This window comes from Peromyscus maniculatus, chromosome 2 (genome assembly GCF_049852395.1).
Source record: "Peromyscus maniculatus bairdii isolate BWxNUB_F1_BW_parent chromosome 2, HU_Pman_BW_mat_3.1, whole genome shotgun sequence".
Lineage (NCBI taxonomy): Eukaryota > Metazoa > Chordata > Mammalia > Rodentia > Cricetidae > Peromyscus > Peromyscus maniculatus.
The window spans coordinates 80,933,141-80,949,760 of NC_134853.1; the positions used below are offsets into that span (position 1 = coordinate 80,933,141).

General features: G+C 43.0%; 1 protein-coding gene across 4 annotated transcripts in view; it reads right to left on the bottom strand.

The window, feature by feature from the left end:
• Tmem245 (transmembrane protein 245) overlaps window positions 1–16,620 on the bottom strand; it is an 81,008-nt gene that overhangs the window by 52,386 nt on the left and 12,002 nt on the right. For 2 of the 4 annotated variants that reach the window (XM_006985276.4, XM_016003780.3), the window contains exons 3-7: window positions 15,780–15,881; window positions 6,299–6,415; window positions 3,357–3,593; window positions 1,420–1,589; window positions 373–396 (exon numbers count right to left, since the gene is read on the bottom strand). In XM_006985276.4, coding sequence (XP_006985338.1) covers window positions 373–396; window positions 1,420–1,589; window positions 3,357–3,593; window positions 6,299–6,415; window positions 15,780–15,881 — 650 coding nt within the window. The remainder of the gene's footprint in view (window positions 1–372; window positions 397–1,419; window positions 1,590–3,356; window positions 3,594–6,298; window positions 6,416–15,779; window positions 15,882–16,620) is intronic. The other 2 variants (XM_042271198.2, XM_006985275.4) reach the window with 1 other exon arrangement.

The window sequence follows — 16,620 nt, forward strand, 5'->3', positions numbered from 1 at the left end:
CAGGAGTTTAGAAGCCAGCCTAGACTATAGAGCAAGACCTTGACTCAAAGAAGAAAAGAGAGAAAGACCAGAGTCACCCCATTAAAGAGAAAAGACAAGGAAATCAATTCTATGGACAGAAAGGCTATGAGACATAACTTCTCAATACTTGAACAAAGGGGGCATTCATATCCTAAGAGCTTTGTGGAGGTTTTAGTAAATGACTCTATGGCAGAATTCATATTTCACGACCTTCCATAGCTTATAGTTAGAATTTTAAAAACAAATCTTAGTTTGACACATGGACTGAAACACAGAATGAGAAAGGAGATGTTGAGGGGCTGGGCAGGGTATGCAATTCAGTAGTGAAAACCACACCCACATGTTTATTACCTTCTTATTTAGCCAGTGCCAGAGCTGGAGGACAGGGAGGTGAGAGAGAAGATAAGAACAGTGGGATATCGTTAGAGAATGCAACAACAGTGTGGAGAGAGAGTCTCTGAGAGCAGGGAGGAAGGGGTCAGGAAAGGAGAGGAAGAAACAGTGCATTACAGAGCTTTAACACAGGGCCGCTTTACAACCAGGAGGGCTGCAATGCCAACCCCAAGCCTTACTGTAACACCTGACAGCCATATCCTCCTCCCAGGGACAGAGCCTCTGCACAGCCAGTCCTTTACCTAATAAACGCCTGCTGTGCTCAGTCTGCTCTGCTGACTTCCCCAAACTGCCCTTTCTACCACCTGGGCCACAAGGGAGGGCATTTTCACTGAGTGCTCCCACTGTGTCACAGAGATACTTCGCTATACAAACTGTAGTCCTGGCTAGCACTGAATACATCAGACACATAGGAGCTTGCCTATATTAACTCAGCACACACAAGCACATTATGAGTAAGTGCTATTATACCCATTTCATTGATAATGAAACCAAGGCACAGAAGTTAAGCCATCTGTCCAAGGTCACAGGGCTAGTCAATAACCAAATTAGGAGCCAAAGGCAGAGTGTGGATTTAGATTCCATGTCCTTTAACCAGCTTAACAAGGTCTCAAAAATGACCACCTCTCGACAGTAAGTCGAGCATCTGTCTCGGGGTCCAGGACTGGTTAAGTTCCCCTGTAACTCAACACAGTATCTGACAAACAAGAATCACTCCAAAAATATTCCCACTCTGAGCCACCATCTCACCTAATCTTAAACAAGTCACTTCAGCTCTCTGGATTTCATTCTGGTCCTTATTAAGAAGAAGTCAACCTAGGTGCTCTCTCCTTACAGCTGTGTTTCATTGAAGTCCGCCCTCTCCTCATATGAACATAACTCTAAGCCTTAAATTTTCATGGAGAATTAGATATGACGTACATCATTAACTAACACATGTTATGAAATGGATCGTTTCAAGCTATGGAACACATAAAATCCCGGAAGCAGTCAGTCATACAATACCTTGCTATCAACTTTTAGTAAGAACTTTCCAAGCCCGATAATTGGCCATGGTGCTAAGGCCTCCTGCCGCTCCTTCAGGAAGCCCTCGATGACCTGCCACCACACGCGGCAGCGTTTCTCCAGGAAGCCCACCACTCCAAAGTGAATCACGAGCTTTTTGATTATCCAAACTACAGAGAAGATACAAACACAAAGGACACAGATTTCTAGGCAGAACATGAAAAGGTTCCTTAGTTTCCATTCCAAGCAGTAAAGCCAGTACTAAAACAAGATTGTGTAGGAAAGGAATGAGGAGGACCACAGGTATTTTAAACAGAAGGAACAGGCCAGGTGTCTCAGTTAGGGTTTCTATTGCTGTGAAGAGACATGATGACCATGGCAACTTTATATAAAGGAAACATTAATTGGGGCTGGCTTACAGTTTCAGAGGTTTAGTGCATTACCACCATGGTAAGAAGCATGGTGGCGTGCAGGCAGGTATGGTGCTGGAGATGAAGCTTAGAGTTCCACATCTGGATCCACAGGCCACAGGAAGAGGCTGAGACTCATGAGAACTGTCATGAGCTTCTGAGACCTCAAAGCCCACCCCCAGTGACACACTTCCTTCAACAATGCCACACCTCCAAATAGTGCCACTCCCTATGGGCCAAGCATTCCAACACAGGAATCTATGGGGACCATTCCTATTCAAACCACCACACCAGGCATACTTTCTAGTAAGCCCCACTAGCTAAATATCATCCTCTTTTTGGAGCTAAATCCCAGGATGAGTCAGGACTCACTGTCTAGCCTACAAACATCATGAACTACAATGGCCTTCATAGCTTCCCTCTATCTGACTAAGGAGAACTGATTTCCTTGGCTATTACAGCTGCTCTTCCCCAGGGGCTTTGTACCACTGCAGGCAGTATTTTCAACTGTGCTCCTGTTTCCTCACATGATGCTGCTCCGTGCATCTGAAGAGAGGCCTCTCTGTTCTGCAGAGAAACCAACTGTTAAAACCAACTAGGAAGAGGCCAGTAAGGGTAGACCTAGGTAACTGATTCTTTCCACTACAATGTCTCTAACTCCTGGGACCAATATTCTTAAACCCAACCTTGTAATTTGCAGGGTCAGTGTGGTGGTTTGAATGAGAATGGATCCCATAAGCACATATATTTGAATGCTTGGTCCCCAGTCAGTGGAACTGTTTGGGAAGGATTAAGAGGAATTCCTCGTTGAAGGAAGTAGACACTAGCAGTAAACTTTAAGGTTTCAGAAGCCCAAGCCATTCCCAGAGGGAGTACTGTGTGTTCATGTGTACATGCTTGCTTGCCTGCTTGCCTGCCTGTCTCTGCCTCGTGGCTGTTCTCTCAACATGTAAGCTCTAGCTACTGCTCCACCTCCATGTCTGCCTGCCTGTTGCCCTGCTCCCCACCATGAAGGTCATGGACTCTAGCCCTCTGGAACAATGATGAGCCTCTAAATAATGCTTATAAGTTCTTTATAAGTTGCCTTGGTCATGGTGTTTCGTCACAGCAATAGAAAAGTAAAACAGTCAGTATGACGTAACAGTTCAAAAATTTCTTCATTAGGTTGTTTTGGTTTTGAAACAGGGTCTCTCTATGTATCCCTGGCTGTCCCGGAATTCTCTATGGCTCTTGCAGAGGACATGGGTACATGTGGCTCACAAATGTCTGAAACTCAAGTTCCAAAGTTCCAGAGGATCCAATAAATACCCTTTTTATGTGGAGCAGGCCTCTAAAGACACACATATGCAGGCAAACACTCATACACATAAAGTAAAAATAAATATTTTTCTCATGAACTAATACAAACATACAACTATTTTAAGTAAGATGGTAATAAGATTATATCAAACATTAAAATCCCACTGCAAGAAAAGGAGAAGGAAGTCTGTGGCAACAAGATAAAACCATACTTAACCAAACAACAACCTGCAACAGGCACTGGCAGCAGCTGCACGATCCACAGATTCAGCCAGAGCTGGACAGCAATGATGGCCCACACGAGAGACACGAAGTAAATGTCGCTGGTTTTCTTCTTCCTGAGAAACGTCCCCATCTCAGGCCTCTGTCTGCCCAAAGTAGGAGAAGGAGAAGAGGGCGAGGAACGGGAAGAGGATGAAGAGGAAGCAGACACTGCTGGGGGGGGCTCTCCCCTGTCCGCGGGCTCTAAAAACACGAAGACATACAGTCACACACTGTCTTAGTCCACATGAGAAAAGAACAATAAAAAATGCACTGCACTGGCACGTGTAGCAGGACTGCATGAGGTCAAGAGACAGCAGATTTGCACTGAAACGAACTTGTGGAAACTACCATCAGCAGAGTTTTGATCTAGGGAAATCAGGTTTACCTTTTACTCTATATGAGCTAAGCATTTTTTGAGATTCATTTTTATTGTATTTGTATGGATGCTTTGCCTGCTTGTGTCTGTGCTCATTGGTCAAGGCTAAAAGTGAAGCTGATGATAGCATGCTTTTGTTTGACTTTGCTCTGCCTGTTTGATCTGGAAACTCCAGGTCAGTGGGAATGATAAATGCCAGAAGAACAGTAACTCTACAACCTAAGTATCATCCCTCTCTGCTTCGGAAACATGGTTTCATGTTCCAGAACAGTATGTGTTTCTCCTACTCTGGATGCTTTCTCCTAAATTATGCCTTCCTTAACACAAGTACTGTAAATGGAGTTTCTCTGTCCTGCCCCTCTCCCAGCCACTTTTAAATAATCACTCCAAGGCTTATATATATTAATTATAAATGCTCTACTGGTAGCTCAGGCTTATTACTAACTAGATCTTATACTTACATTAAGCCATAATTCTTATCTATGTTTAGCCATCAAAGTGAATGCTAAACTTTGCTAAAACAAGGTAGGATGGTCCTTCAGGTTCCTGCTTCACAGAACAAACTGCCAGACATTCAGCAGGAATGAAACACAGAGGAAAGCAACTGATGAATTTTGCCAATATAGGAGGGACAGTCCTTCAAATTTCCTGTTTCACTAAAAAATCTGCCAGATACTCTAGGTCTATAGGCTGAAGATGGATGCCCCAAAACTACAGAAGAACTTTGGGTAACTATCCAAGCAGCCAGATGTCTCTGCCATTTCTAGAGTTTTAGTTGCTTGCAATGCACTTCTTGTTTACTCAGGTAATATTATCTCCTTCTGGGGTCTTTGATGGAGTTGAAGACTAGATAGTTATAATTATAGCTTTCCTTAGTTATAATAAAAGGTAAATTAGATATGAAACTTTAGACTCACAAAGTTAGGATAGATGATAGAGTATTTTCTTTAATTTTGCCAAATACAAATAACTGGATATTGTAACTGATTCTTACTTGATAACTGTTTTTGTTGTGTACTATTTTACTACGTTAAAGTTAAAACCTTCTTTTTTGATTAGACAGAAAGGGAGAAATGCTGTGGAATCCTGCACACTGTGAATATGTGCTGTTCCCATTGGTTGATAATAAAGCTGTTTGGCCAATGGTGAGGCAGAATAAGATAAAGACAGAAGATGAAGAAGGGTGGAGTTAAGGAACCTCCAGCCAGCTGCCCAGAAAGCAAGATCTGTAGAAAATGAGGTAACAAGCCATGAACCACGTGGCAAAGCATAGATTAAAAATATGGGTTAATTTAAATGCAAGAGCTAGCTAGTAATAAGCCTGAGTCATCAGTCAAACATTTATAATTAATATAAGCCTCAGAGTGATTATTTAAAAGTGGCTGTGTAATGGGACGGGACAGAGAAACTCCATTTACAATGTACTAAGTCAGTACTTCAAGAAGAGCTTCCTATATGGGAGGATTGAAGAATGGTTGAACTGGCAAAGTGCTTGGCACGTAAGCACAAGTACCTGAGTTTGGATCCCCAACACCCATGTAAAAGGGGCTACAGTGTGTGTCTGAAATCCCAGCGCTGGAAAAGTAGGGACAGGGAGATCTCTGGAGCTTGCTGGCAAGCAAACCAAGTCAAATTGGTAAGCTCCAGGTGCCATGGACGACTCTATTTCAAAAATTAAACAGAGAGGAACTAAAGAAAATACTGGCACCAAACTCTGGCCTCTACATACACATGCATACACTATATGCCCATAACACACACAAACCATACACACTTAAAAAAAAGGGGGGTGTTTACTGTAATATTCTCCACCTCTACTAGGCACTAATGAGCATCTTAGTACAAACTGGGACAGACTACACACTTCTGAACTCTGTGAAAGTATGATATGTGATGGCTCCAAACCTGGTATGAATCTACCAGCTGGATCTCACAGAAGCCAGGCCCTACAGAGCAACCAGAGGGGCTGCTTTGGGAACACAGTAAATATATACAGCATAAGGCATTTAAATTGTACTTTCACTTTGAGACAAGAAAAAGAATGCTGGGGAATAATAAAAATGAATGAAAATAAACTGTGGAAAAGAAAAACATTCCACTGTAGACAGGGAGTTGGGAAGGAAAGAAAACACATAAAAATAGTAAAAAAATAAAACTATAGAACTGACTGCTAAAAAAAAAGGAACACAAAATAAAAAAACAAGATAAGAAGAGCATAGAGTCAGGGTGGAACTATGGATGGTAAATGGGACACTAAGGGAAGAAAAACAGTGCAATTGCAAGACATAAGAAAGGCACGTTTTAAAGGCAAAGGAAGGAGCCACGATAGGAGACCCACAAAGGTAAACAATCAGAAGCATGAGAAAATAAGCACATGAGGATTACGGTGTAAAAACAAGAATCAGAATAAAATAGTGGAGGACCAGCAAGCCTGAGGTCCATTTTATGCTGCCAGCCTCCTTCTTCACTCTATTTCCTATTTCTGTCTCATTTTCTAGAACGTTCTGAGCGCCTTCATGACATCAGTCACCTGCAGGGTGAGTGGAGGGCTGGTCTTCACCGCTTGATTCATACCCTGTGATGGAGATAGCCAAGTTTGCGAGAGTAGAAGCTGCCATGGAGATCACTTGTCCAGGTAATTCTGCCCCTGTAAGGGGTGGGGTGGAAAGGAAGAAACACACGTTTTTTAAATCCTTTGAACAAATAAAAAAAAGCAGGAACTAACTCCTGCCAATTTAAACCAAAACTATTTTCATTAGCAACAAACCAAAATAGTGATTTCTCAGCCACTGTGGGTCTTTACCAAAAAGGAACACTTCAAAATCACCAGCTGCAAGTCCCTAGACATTCTGTCTTCTTCATTTGAGAACCCAATGGTGGTAAGTACACCAGATACTTCACCTAAACTAATAAATTCAAAATGCTGGGCTTTTATTTTTTTAACTTTACCAGATGATTTTAATGCACACTTCCTTCAGAAAAACATTGCACACCGAGTCTGAGAGCATCCTGGTTAAACTGTCTTATACTATTTTGTATTATTAGGTTCTAATACAGTATGAGACAGTCCACACTTACTGTTCACAGCAATGATGTAACATAAATGAATATGTAAATACATGGATAGATATTATGCAAAATCACAGATCTATAAAGTAGAAACAACATAGGTAAAATCCACCTTGGGAAATCTAAAAGAACATCAGTGTTTGGTCCCACGCAAAATTCCTTCTGGATACCAAAGTGTATCATTTACACTGGATTCAAATCAGTCATCTACTGGCAAGGGAGGTATATCTTTGATGGTCAGTCTCTTGACAGGCTATGCAGACAGGGCAGACTAGCTCATACAGCACCAGGTTCTAGTATACTTTCTTACACACTTGAGACTATTTCTTAAGACTCCCTCAGCAGCCAGTGTCATGTGCAAAGCAGTTCCATCAAGTAAATACACCTATGCACAATCTGGGTAACATAATGATACACTGTAACTTGGAAGCCACACAGCTCCCACACAAGCAGGCCTGTGATTTTTCTGCAGCAACTTAGTGAAAGTTCCAGAGTTTCTTAAGTCTGATTTCTAAGTTAATGGCAAGCAGCAGCAGCCATGGCATTCTGTCCAAAACACTGTTGAACACCTCCCCTGACTACATCTATGCCAGAGCCATGAGGAGGTGTTTGGTTTCGTAAAAATGCATAAGCACAATTTCCTGATCCTAATGAGTACCCCCAACTCACACCAGCTGCAGTGGATTCTACAACTTAAGGACACTGGCCATTCAGATCACCAATCACGCCACTCACACAGATAGGACCTTCCTTTTGGAAAGCCTGACAATGGAGAAGTCTGTCAATCAAGGAAATAAAACACAACTCTTCAGTCAGTCAAAGAATTTTTAGCTCCAATTAACCCTATACACCCAACAAATTGAAGACTGGCCACCTGCCTGAGAGAAGAGGCCAGAGCCTCAAGTGGCTCTTTGGTCAATAAGCCACTGAAGTGCAGAGCCACCCAGCGTAATCATGTCCTATCCCATCCCCCAACAATGCCCCTGTGACCTGAAAGAAGTTTATTTTAAGGCACTCAGAGAGGAATTCTCACTCACAGTCTGGGAAGAAGAGGTAAGTTGCATGTCTATGCTGGGCCTTTGGTCCCCTGGCCTTCAACAGTAGTCTATACAACACACGTGTCTGTATACAAAGGCAAACATCAACTGAGGGAGGGAGGCAGTACCTTTCTGTCTGGCATGTACTCTGTTTACTAGTACATGTGTAGGGATAAAGACAAAACCCAATTCCCAGAGTCTAGTGAAGAGACATACCTACCTGCATTAAAGAACCATGTAAAAACTGTAAGTGACAAATTATGACTGCTATACATGGTGCAAGTATTTTATTAGCTCTTAAGACAAGAAACCTGAAATAATCTGGCAAATCAGGGAGAGGTTCTCTCTTAATTTTTTTTTTTTTAATTGTGTATGGGGGTTTTCCCTACAATGCATGTCTGTATACCACATGTGTGCAATGCCCACAGAGGACCAAAGAGGGTGGCAGATCACCCAGAACTGGAGTTACAGATGCTTGTGAGCCACCATGTGGGTGCTGGGAACTGAACTTAAGTCCTCTGTAAGAGCAGCAAACGCTCTTAGCCTCTAAGCCACCTCTCCAACCCTTCAAGGGAAGGGTTCTCTTTAAAAATGAAAGTATAATTAATTGATTGTAAGAGAGGAAAGGGAACTAACCAAACAAATGCCAAGGATAAGCCAGAGTAGAAGGAACCTAGCAGTAAGGTTATAAAAAGAAGCTGAATACAAAATACAAATACAAAAGAACGTCAGAGGACTGAGAACACAGACAGCTAGTGGGACACCATGACCGAATAAACAGCTACAACCAGTCCACCAAATGACAGAGATTACACTGAGAGCTTTACTCTTTATCCAAAGAAGACCAGAAAGGCACTGTAAACAGGGCAGTAATCTCCACCTCCCCTGGTGAATACAGTACAATATATATGGAGCTCTAAGAAGTGACCCCTGTGGGCCTTTTGCTCAATTTCTCATGACAGCAACATCTTCAAAACTGTAGTGTAATATTCCAGTCCAGACAGCAGCAGGGACACGAGCCATACAACAGTGTCCTCAGTACCAGCATCCTTCCCCTGCCCTTTCAGAATCCACGCAGCTGCCTCCTGCCCTTATGTAAGTGACCAGTTCTGAGATGTACTAAGATCACTCTGGCTTTTCTGGAAGATGGATGAAAGGAAACCTAGATGTGGTCTTCACTGGTAGAAGTGGCTGGATTTGGAGGAACTCACCCAGTGACAAACGGACAGATCACAACCAAAGGTGCCCACCTCTCCAGATTATCCAACAGGGAACTATAAGAGGCCAGGGTGAGGATTTTGGAGAGTGGTGTTTTAGTAAGACTTGCAAATAGAAGTTTCACAAACTGACTACAGCAGAGCTATCTCAGGATACCCCAAATGAAATCAGTGTGGGGACGCCTAATAACCTTGGACAGTAAAGCAGGAAAATAAAAAGGTGGGTGGGATAATTTCCAGGTAAAAAGCAAAATAAGCCAGGACTCTCTCCTCTGAAGTAAGCAACTGTCAGTGGTCCTGAACAAATAGATTTCTGCATAATCAATTTAATAAGAGGAGGTTCACTTGAGACACCCTAAAAAACAGCTTCCATGGTGACTTTTAAATATACTCATCTAAGAGGAGCCTGGGCCATATGCTAACACAGGCAGCAAGACCCTGAACTCACAGCCAACGTGATGCTAAAACTATCAGTTAAAACTAATGTCAAATAGTGTAGAACATTTCAGGAGTACAAAGGATGAAAACCTAAGCTAGGCAGTGGAATGCACGCCTTTAATCCCAGTACTCCAGCACTTGGGAGGCAGAGGCAGGCGGAAGCCAGCCTGGTCTACAGAGTGAGTGTCAGAACAGCCATGGTTCCACAGAGAAATCCTGTCTCGAAAGGAAGGGGAAGAAGGGGAAGAAGGGGAAGAAGGGAAAGAAGGGGAAGGAGAAGAAGGGGGGAAGGGAAAGAAGGGGAAGAAGGGGAAGGGGAAGAAGGGGAAGGGGAAGAAGGGGAAGGGGAAGAAGGGGAAGGGAAAGAAGGGGAAGAAGGGGAAGAAGAGGAAGAAGGGGAAGAAGGGGAAGGGGAAGAAGGGGGGAAGGGAAAGAAGGGGAAGAAGGGGAAGAAGGGGAAGAAGGGGAAGAGGAAGAAGGGGAAGGGGAAGAAGGGGAAGGGGAAGAAGGGGAAGAAGGGGAAGGGGAAGAAGGGGAAGAAGGGGAAGAAGGGGAAGGGGAAGAAGGGGAAGGGGAAGAAGGGGAAGAAGGGGAAGAAGGGGAAGGGGAAGAAGGGGAAGGGGAAGAAGGGGAAGAAGGGGAAGGGGAAGAAGGGGAAGGGGAAGAAGGGGAAGAAGGGGAAGAAGGGGAAGAAGGGGAAGCAACAACAGCAGCCACGTAAAGGAACCGAACAAGTCTATCTTGGGGAAGGAGAGATTGGAGATTAAATAGTAATAGTAACTACACTTTCCAAGACAAAAGGTAAAGAAAGCCACAAAGAAAAGCAGTGTCCTCTTTGAAGGGCTTCAAGAAGTCAAGGAGGCCAGAACACAGGTCTATGAGAGGAGCGGACAGGTAACAGGAAGCTGGAGATCAGAGTAGAAGGCCAGAGAGTTTCTGTATGTGGAGGAAGGATAATTCGAGGGCTGGGGAGGCAGGTGAGAAAGCAGGAGCACCTGGGCTTGAACCCCAGATCTTACTATGTAGCAGTGGTGGGAGAATCCCTGCCAACAAGCCCAGTCTCCTCACTGGCGAAATGAGCTCCACATGGAATCCTATTTTGTATGTGACCGAGTGAAAAGATATAAAAGGCTCTGGATGCTCCCTGGTATAAAGAGGTATTGAGCATACCTTGGCTGTTATCAACAATGAAGTACTGTTGTTGACAGCACAAACTGCAAGCATAAGCCACTAGAGTCTCTAGTTATCTAGAACATCTCTGCAGCTTCCATCCCTTTCCACACTAGTACAGCTATGCCCTAAGTCATATTCTCCCTACAGACACATTTATATCATCTTTCAGAGTTAAGTAACATGCTGCACACCACAGACACTTACAGATCTGAGAACTAAAACCAGCAAAACTACAGGTAAAGACTATTCAATTTGCTAGTGTCAGTAAAATACACAGAAAATATTCAATGAAAACTGTGCGGTAACATTCTGGGTCACGCACGAGTGACACACTTCAGACGTCTCAAAGGAGTACCACGCAGAGAAAACCAACAAAAGGTACTTGAAAATTATGGACCCGAGACCTGTTAACTTCTCTTATCAAAGAGACACACATTTTAGTGAGCTCTATCTATGTGCTGTTTCTGTACTTCAAAACCCCAAGGTCTGCACAGATGAACGCCAGGAATAAGCTTCTAGGTAAGGTCATGGTACTAGATTTAAAACCCAGCTAAAAATAGGCACATCAACAAGGGTACATAACCTTGGGCTCAAGGACTGGGGTGGGGGTGGGGAAGCGTACTCAAGGTTTCAAGTATCAGTCTACCCAGGGTCAGGGTCGGTATGGGGAGAGCTACACAAGTCTAAAGAAGGCCAGTGACAAGACAGAAACTCAGAGTCTCAAACAAAGGAACCAAACACGACACCGGATTAAAATCTGTTGATACAACGAAGTCCACGAAGAGCAGATTAATTTCTCGATGTTGATAAGAAAACACAAAGTGATACAAATCTAAGGAGCTGCTTCTTGGTGTGCTCTGTTCTCCCAGAGCAGCAGCAGTGAGAAACCAAACATGCCTGCTGCTGGCACAAGGTACTGCCTACATGGACGCCTGCTAGCCTGTAGTGACCTGTACGAAGGCTTCCGTTTCCCCCACTAACATGGAATACACCTCCCTCTCAGCAGCGAGGGCACAGGACCCTAGATATGAGCAACAAACAGGTTCCTCTAAGCCTACAAGCTGACAGAACTAAACTGGAGATTAGGGGATGAGGAGTGAGAAGCTGACTTTGTTCCTCTCCTCTTTTCTGTCTGGGCTTCTTCACTGATCAAGCGTGTTCATTCATAGCATGTGCTCTCTCAAGCACCTGAAGCAACTACCAGGGCCTCCCTGTGAAAAGTATTTCTAACAGTCAACTGGCAGATCAGTGGCGAGGTGTTCCGCACTACTGCTCTAGGCCAAGCATTTGACATTAGAGACAGCTGAAGCCTGTTTTCTCTACTTTTTAAAAGATTTATTTTTACTATTTTTCATTCATTTTATTTTTATTTTACGTTCATGGGTATCATGCCTGAATGTATGTCTTTGCACCACATGCATACAGTGCCCACAGAGGCCAGAAGAGGTGTCAGATCCCCTGGAACTAGAATTATAGATGGCTGTGAGCTGCCATGTGGGTGCTGAGAATAGAACTCAGGTCCTCTGGAAGAAGAACCAGTGCTCTATCTGCACAGACATCTCTCCAGCCCTTTATTTTTACTCTTTCAAGTGTGTGTGTGTGTGTGTGTGTGTGTGTGTGTGTGTGTGTGTGTGTGTGTGTGTGTGTGTGTGTATCTGTATCTGTATGTGGGTATATGCATGTGAATGCAGATTCCCACAGAGGCCAGAAGATACTGGGTCCCATGGAGCCAGAGTTATAGGCAGTTGTGAGCCACCTAATGGGGATGCTGGGAACTGAACTCCCAAACTCTGAAAAAGCAGTACATGCTCTTAACCACTGAACCACCTTCCAGTCCTTGCTTTTCTTACTTTAAAGTTTTCCCACATACACTCAAAACCTGGTACGAGTTCTTATTCTCAGAGTACTCTAAGTGCTGTTAACTGGGTGACTAAAATTTATACCTGGGTAGGGGAGGAGAGCATGGAATCCTTTAGTGGAGACCTGTACTACTCATATACAGGAAGCCCTCTGCACCAGAGGGGAACAATTGCTGACCATATATACCAATCCGTGGGTGTTCAAGCCCCTTATAAAATGACACTATTTGCACATAACCTATGCACATCCTCACATACACTTTACATCTTCCCTAGATTATGCAGAATACCTAACGTACAAATGCCACATAATTGTGGTAATATTGCCTTGTAGTGTGAAAATGTCAAGAAAAAAGTCTTTACATATTCAATAGAGATGTTATTTTTCCCAAAATATTTTTGATTTTCAGATGGTTGAATCCACAGAAAGAAACCTGTAGGAACATAAGGCTGACTGAACTTAACCCTCTAGCAGAGTAGACCAAAGGGAAGCCAACCCAGAAGAGGGGGAAGGGTACCCAGGCCACAAAAGGAGACTGAAAGACAGTAAAACAGAAAATAAAATCTTCCTGATTTTCTACTGTCGGAGAGATTTGTTACTATGGTTCTTTGTAGTGATTTTAAAGCCACCTTGGTCTATGTAGTAAGTTCCAGACAGCTAGGACTACACAGTGAAATCTCATCTCAAACAAGAAAAAGAAATCTACAGTCATCAGATATACTCACCAAATATAATAGAAACAATCTAAAAAAAACTTCGTAAAACATACGATCACCGTACAGGAGTGCCACACACTGATCTGTCTACAGTAAATGCTAAAAATAATAATGTGTTCACTGACACAGAAAGACATCCTTGGTATGAATATGCCTAATACATGTGTGACAAAAGGGAATGGTCACGGTGACCCTGGAATTTCTGTATGTTTTTAAAAGCTGATGCCAAGTGTGGTGGCATACTGGAGGACCAGCCTGAGCTATACATCAAGACCCTGTGTTCCAAAAAGAAAAAAGTCTAAAGTAGCACAGAAACCACCAGCTAAACCATGGCTCAGGGGTCAAAAGCACTAAGGCAAGAGTTGGATTCCCAGCACCCATGTCAGACAGCTCATAACTGCCTGAAACTTCAGCTCCAGGGAATCTGACATGCCCTTCCAGCCTCCACGGCACCTGCACACCTGTGGCATATATATTCTCTCTCTGTCTCTCTCTCTCTCACACACACACACACACACACACACAACCTTTAAAAAAGACAGCATTAGATAGCAAGTGCTAAAGAAGCCTTAGCTAAACTGATGCCAAGAAACAAGTCCAGCAGAGATGAAGGTACAGTATCAGTATAACACAAAGCAAGTTATACTTCTAAATATATACTAAGAATGAATCATACAAAATCAAACTCAGAAAACACTGCATACCAAGAAGATGTAAAACTTAAACACTAAAAACTACACAACATTATGGCTAAAAGAAATTAAAGAATAAATACATGGAGATGCATCCCACACTCACCAACTGGAGGTTGATTACTGGGGCGTGCGTGCGTGCGTGCGTGCGTGCGTGCGTGCGTGCGTGCATGCATGCGTGTATGCGTAAAAGAGAGAGAGAAATGCAATGTTCCCCAATTTACTGATGAATTCAACATCTAATCAAAATCCCACCAGACTATTGTGAATATAGGGAAAAAAATGATCCTAAAACTCACATGGCAATGAAGGGGACGGAAACCACTAAATGAAACAGTCTGGAAAAAGAGGAAGCTAGAGGATTCACACTCCTGCTTCATCCAAACAATGACATAAGGACAAACACCACCGCCAAGGGAGAACAAAAGTATGGTCATAAACCCACACATCCATGTTCAACTGCTTCTTCACAAGGGTACCAAGACCACTCAAGGGAAGAAAAAACTTCAGCATCTTGTGCTGGGAGAAACTAGGTATCAAACATGCAAGAGAGAGGATGGACTCTTAGTGCTACATCCAAAAAGCAACTGAAAACTGATCAATGACTTAAATGTGAGAGACAAAAATATAGAATTCTGAAAGGAAAACAAGATGTAAAGACTTATGGCCTTGGATACTGCCAGAATTTGCTAGATATGACAACAGCACAAGAGAAAAATACAAAGATTGGGCTTTAAAAATAAAGTGTCTGGAGAAATGGCTCTGCTATTAAGAACATGTACCGCTTTCTAGGATCCAAGCTCAGTTCCCTGCACCTACTTCAGGGTACTCATAACCACTTGTAACTCCAGCTCTGGGGGATCTGATGCCCTCTTCTGGCCTCTCTGAGTGCTGCACTCACATGTACAAACCCACACACAAGTACATATATCTAAAAATAGAAAATTTTTAAATTAAGTTTTAAAAAATTAAATTAAAATAAAAGGAAGCTACCAAAAGAATCAGACAGCCCATAGAATAAAATATTTACAGAGTGTGTATCTATTCAGTATCCAAGATATTTAAAGAATTCAGTAATTCAGCAACAAAAGACAACTTAATTTTTAAAAGGACCAAGAGTATAAACAGACATCTCCCCAAAAAGATAAACAAATGGCTAGTAGATGCATGCAAAGATGCTCACACCACCAGTAATTAGAACACCCAAACCAAAGCCACAGTAAGAAGCACTTCACACCCTCTGGACTGCTGCTACCCAGAGCAATCAGGAAACATCAAGGGTCTAAGAATGTAAACTGCTGAGCTGCCCTGGAAGTAGTCTTGTAGTTCCTGAAACAAACATAGATTACCATCACCCAGGAATCCTGCTCTAAGGTGAATACCCTAAATTCAAATGGCATGCATACATTTGGAGCATTATATGATACTTCATAATATGTCCTTTTATGTAGCAATGTTCCCCCATCAGACTGGCCTGTGGTGCATTTTCCTGACTGACGATTGGTGTGGAAGGGCCCAGCTCTCTGTGGGTGGTGCCATTCCTGTGCAGGTGGTCCTCGGTGCTATATGAGAAAGCAGGCTGAGAAGCCATGGAGAGCAAGTCAGTCCACTATGGTCTCTGTATCAGTTCCTGCCTTGAGTTCCTATCCTGACTTCTCTGTGATGGAGTGTGACCTTTGACCTAAGAGCTATAAGATGAAATAAACCCTTTCCTCCTCAAGATGCTTTTGGTCATGGTGTTTATCATAGCAATAGAGACAGTTATCTCTCAAAATACTAAGAATATATTCATAATAGACTATTTCTTACCAGCAGACTCTTTCCCATTCTGTTTTTCATAAAGGGTGCCCACAGACATCAGGAAAACAATAACCAGGAATACTGGAATTCTCCATGAGCCAGCCAGTGATGCTGAAAATTATTAAGAATTAACATTTTTAGTTAACAGAGCAATTAGATATACATGCTAATTAAGAAATCATTTTACATGGGAAAATGTTTTTAAAAGACTCTTGCAAGTAAACTCCAATTCAAGGACAGTTTCATTCTTGCTCTCAAAGGATCAAGGCATGTGCCAACCTACTCTTAAGAGGTCAATCCCCCGTCCATTACAGGCACCCCCCCATCTCCCCCCCTCCCCCCCCCTCACAGGTTTCAGGTCACCCCAAACTCAAGTTCAACCTACACAGCACCTAATACTAGGACAATCAGTCAGGCATTGATCCTGAAGTCAGGAAGCCAGCCTCATTTTCTGAAAATGGCACTAGGTTTGAACTCAGTCTCAAAACAGGGCCCGACAAAGCCAAAGGCTGTAGCCAAAGCTCCCACAGCAGACAGTTAAGTCCCCAAGCAGCCGCCTTCCCTGAGTTCACATGAGACTCCCTCCTCTGCCTTCTGCAAACTCAAGTTTTGAGTCACATGAGGGGACCCTGCAGATAAACCTCATGGTTCCAACTCCACAAGTCTACAGAGTACTGCTCTCTTAAAATCAGACCCTGAGCAGACAGTTTTCAGTCAGCTGGGCTTAGCTGTTGCTTTCTTGGGTGGAAGGGGCAAACTTACAAAAAAGGTTAATTTTAAAAGCTACTTGAGGCTATCTGCTGCTCCAGGTCGCTCCATTATTTTGTTTTTAAATTACAACTTATTATTC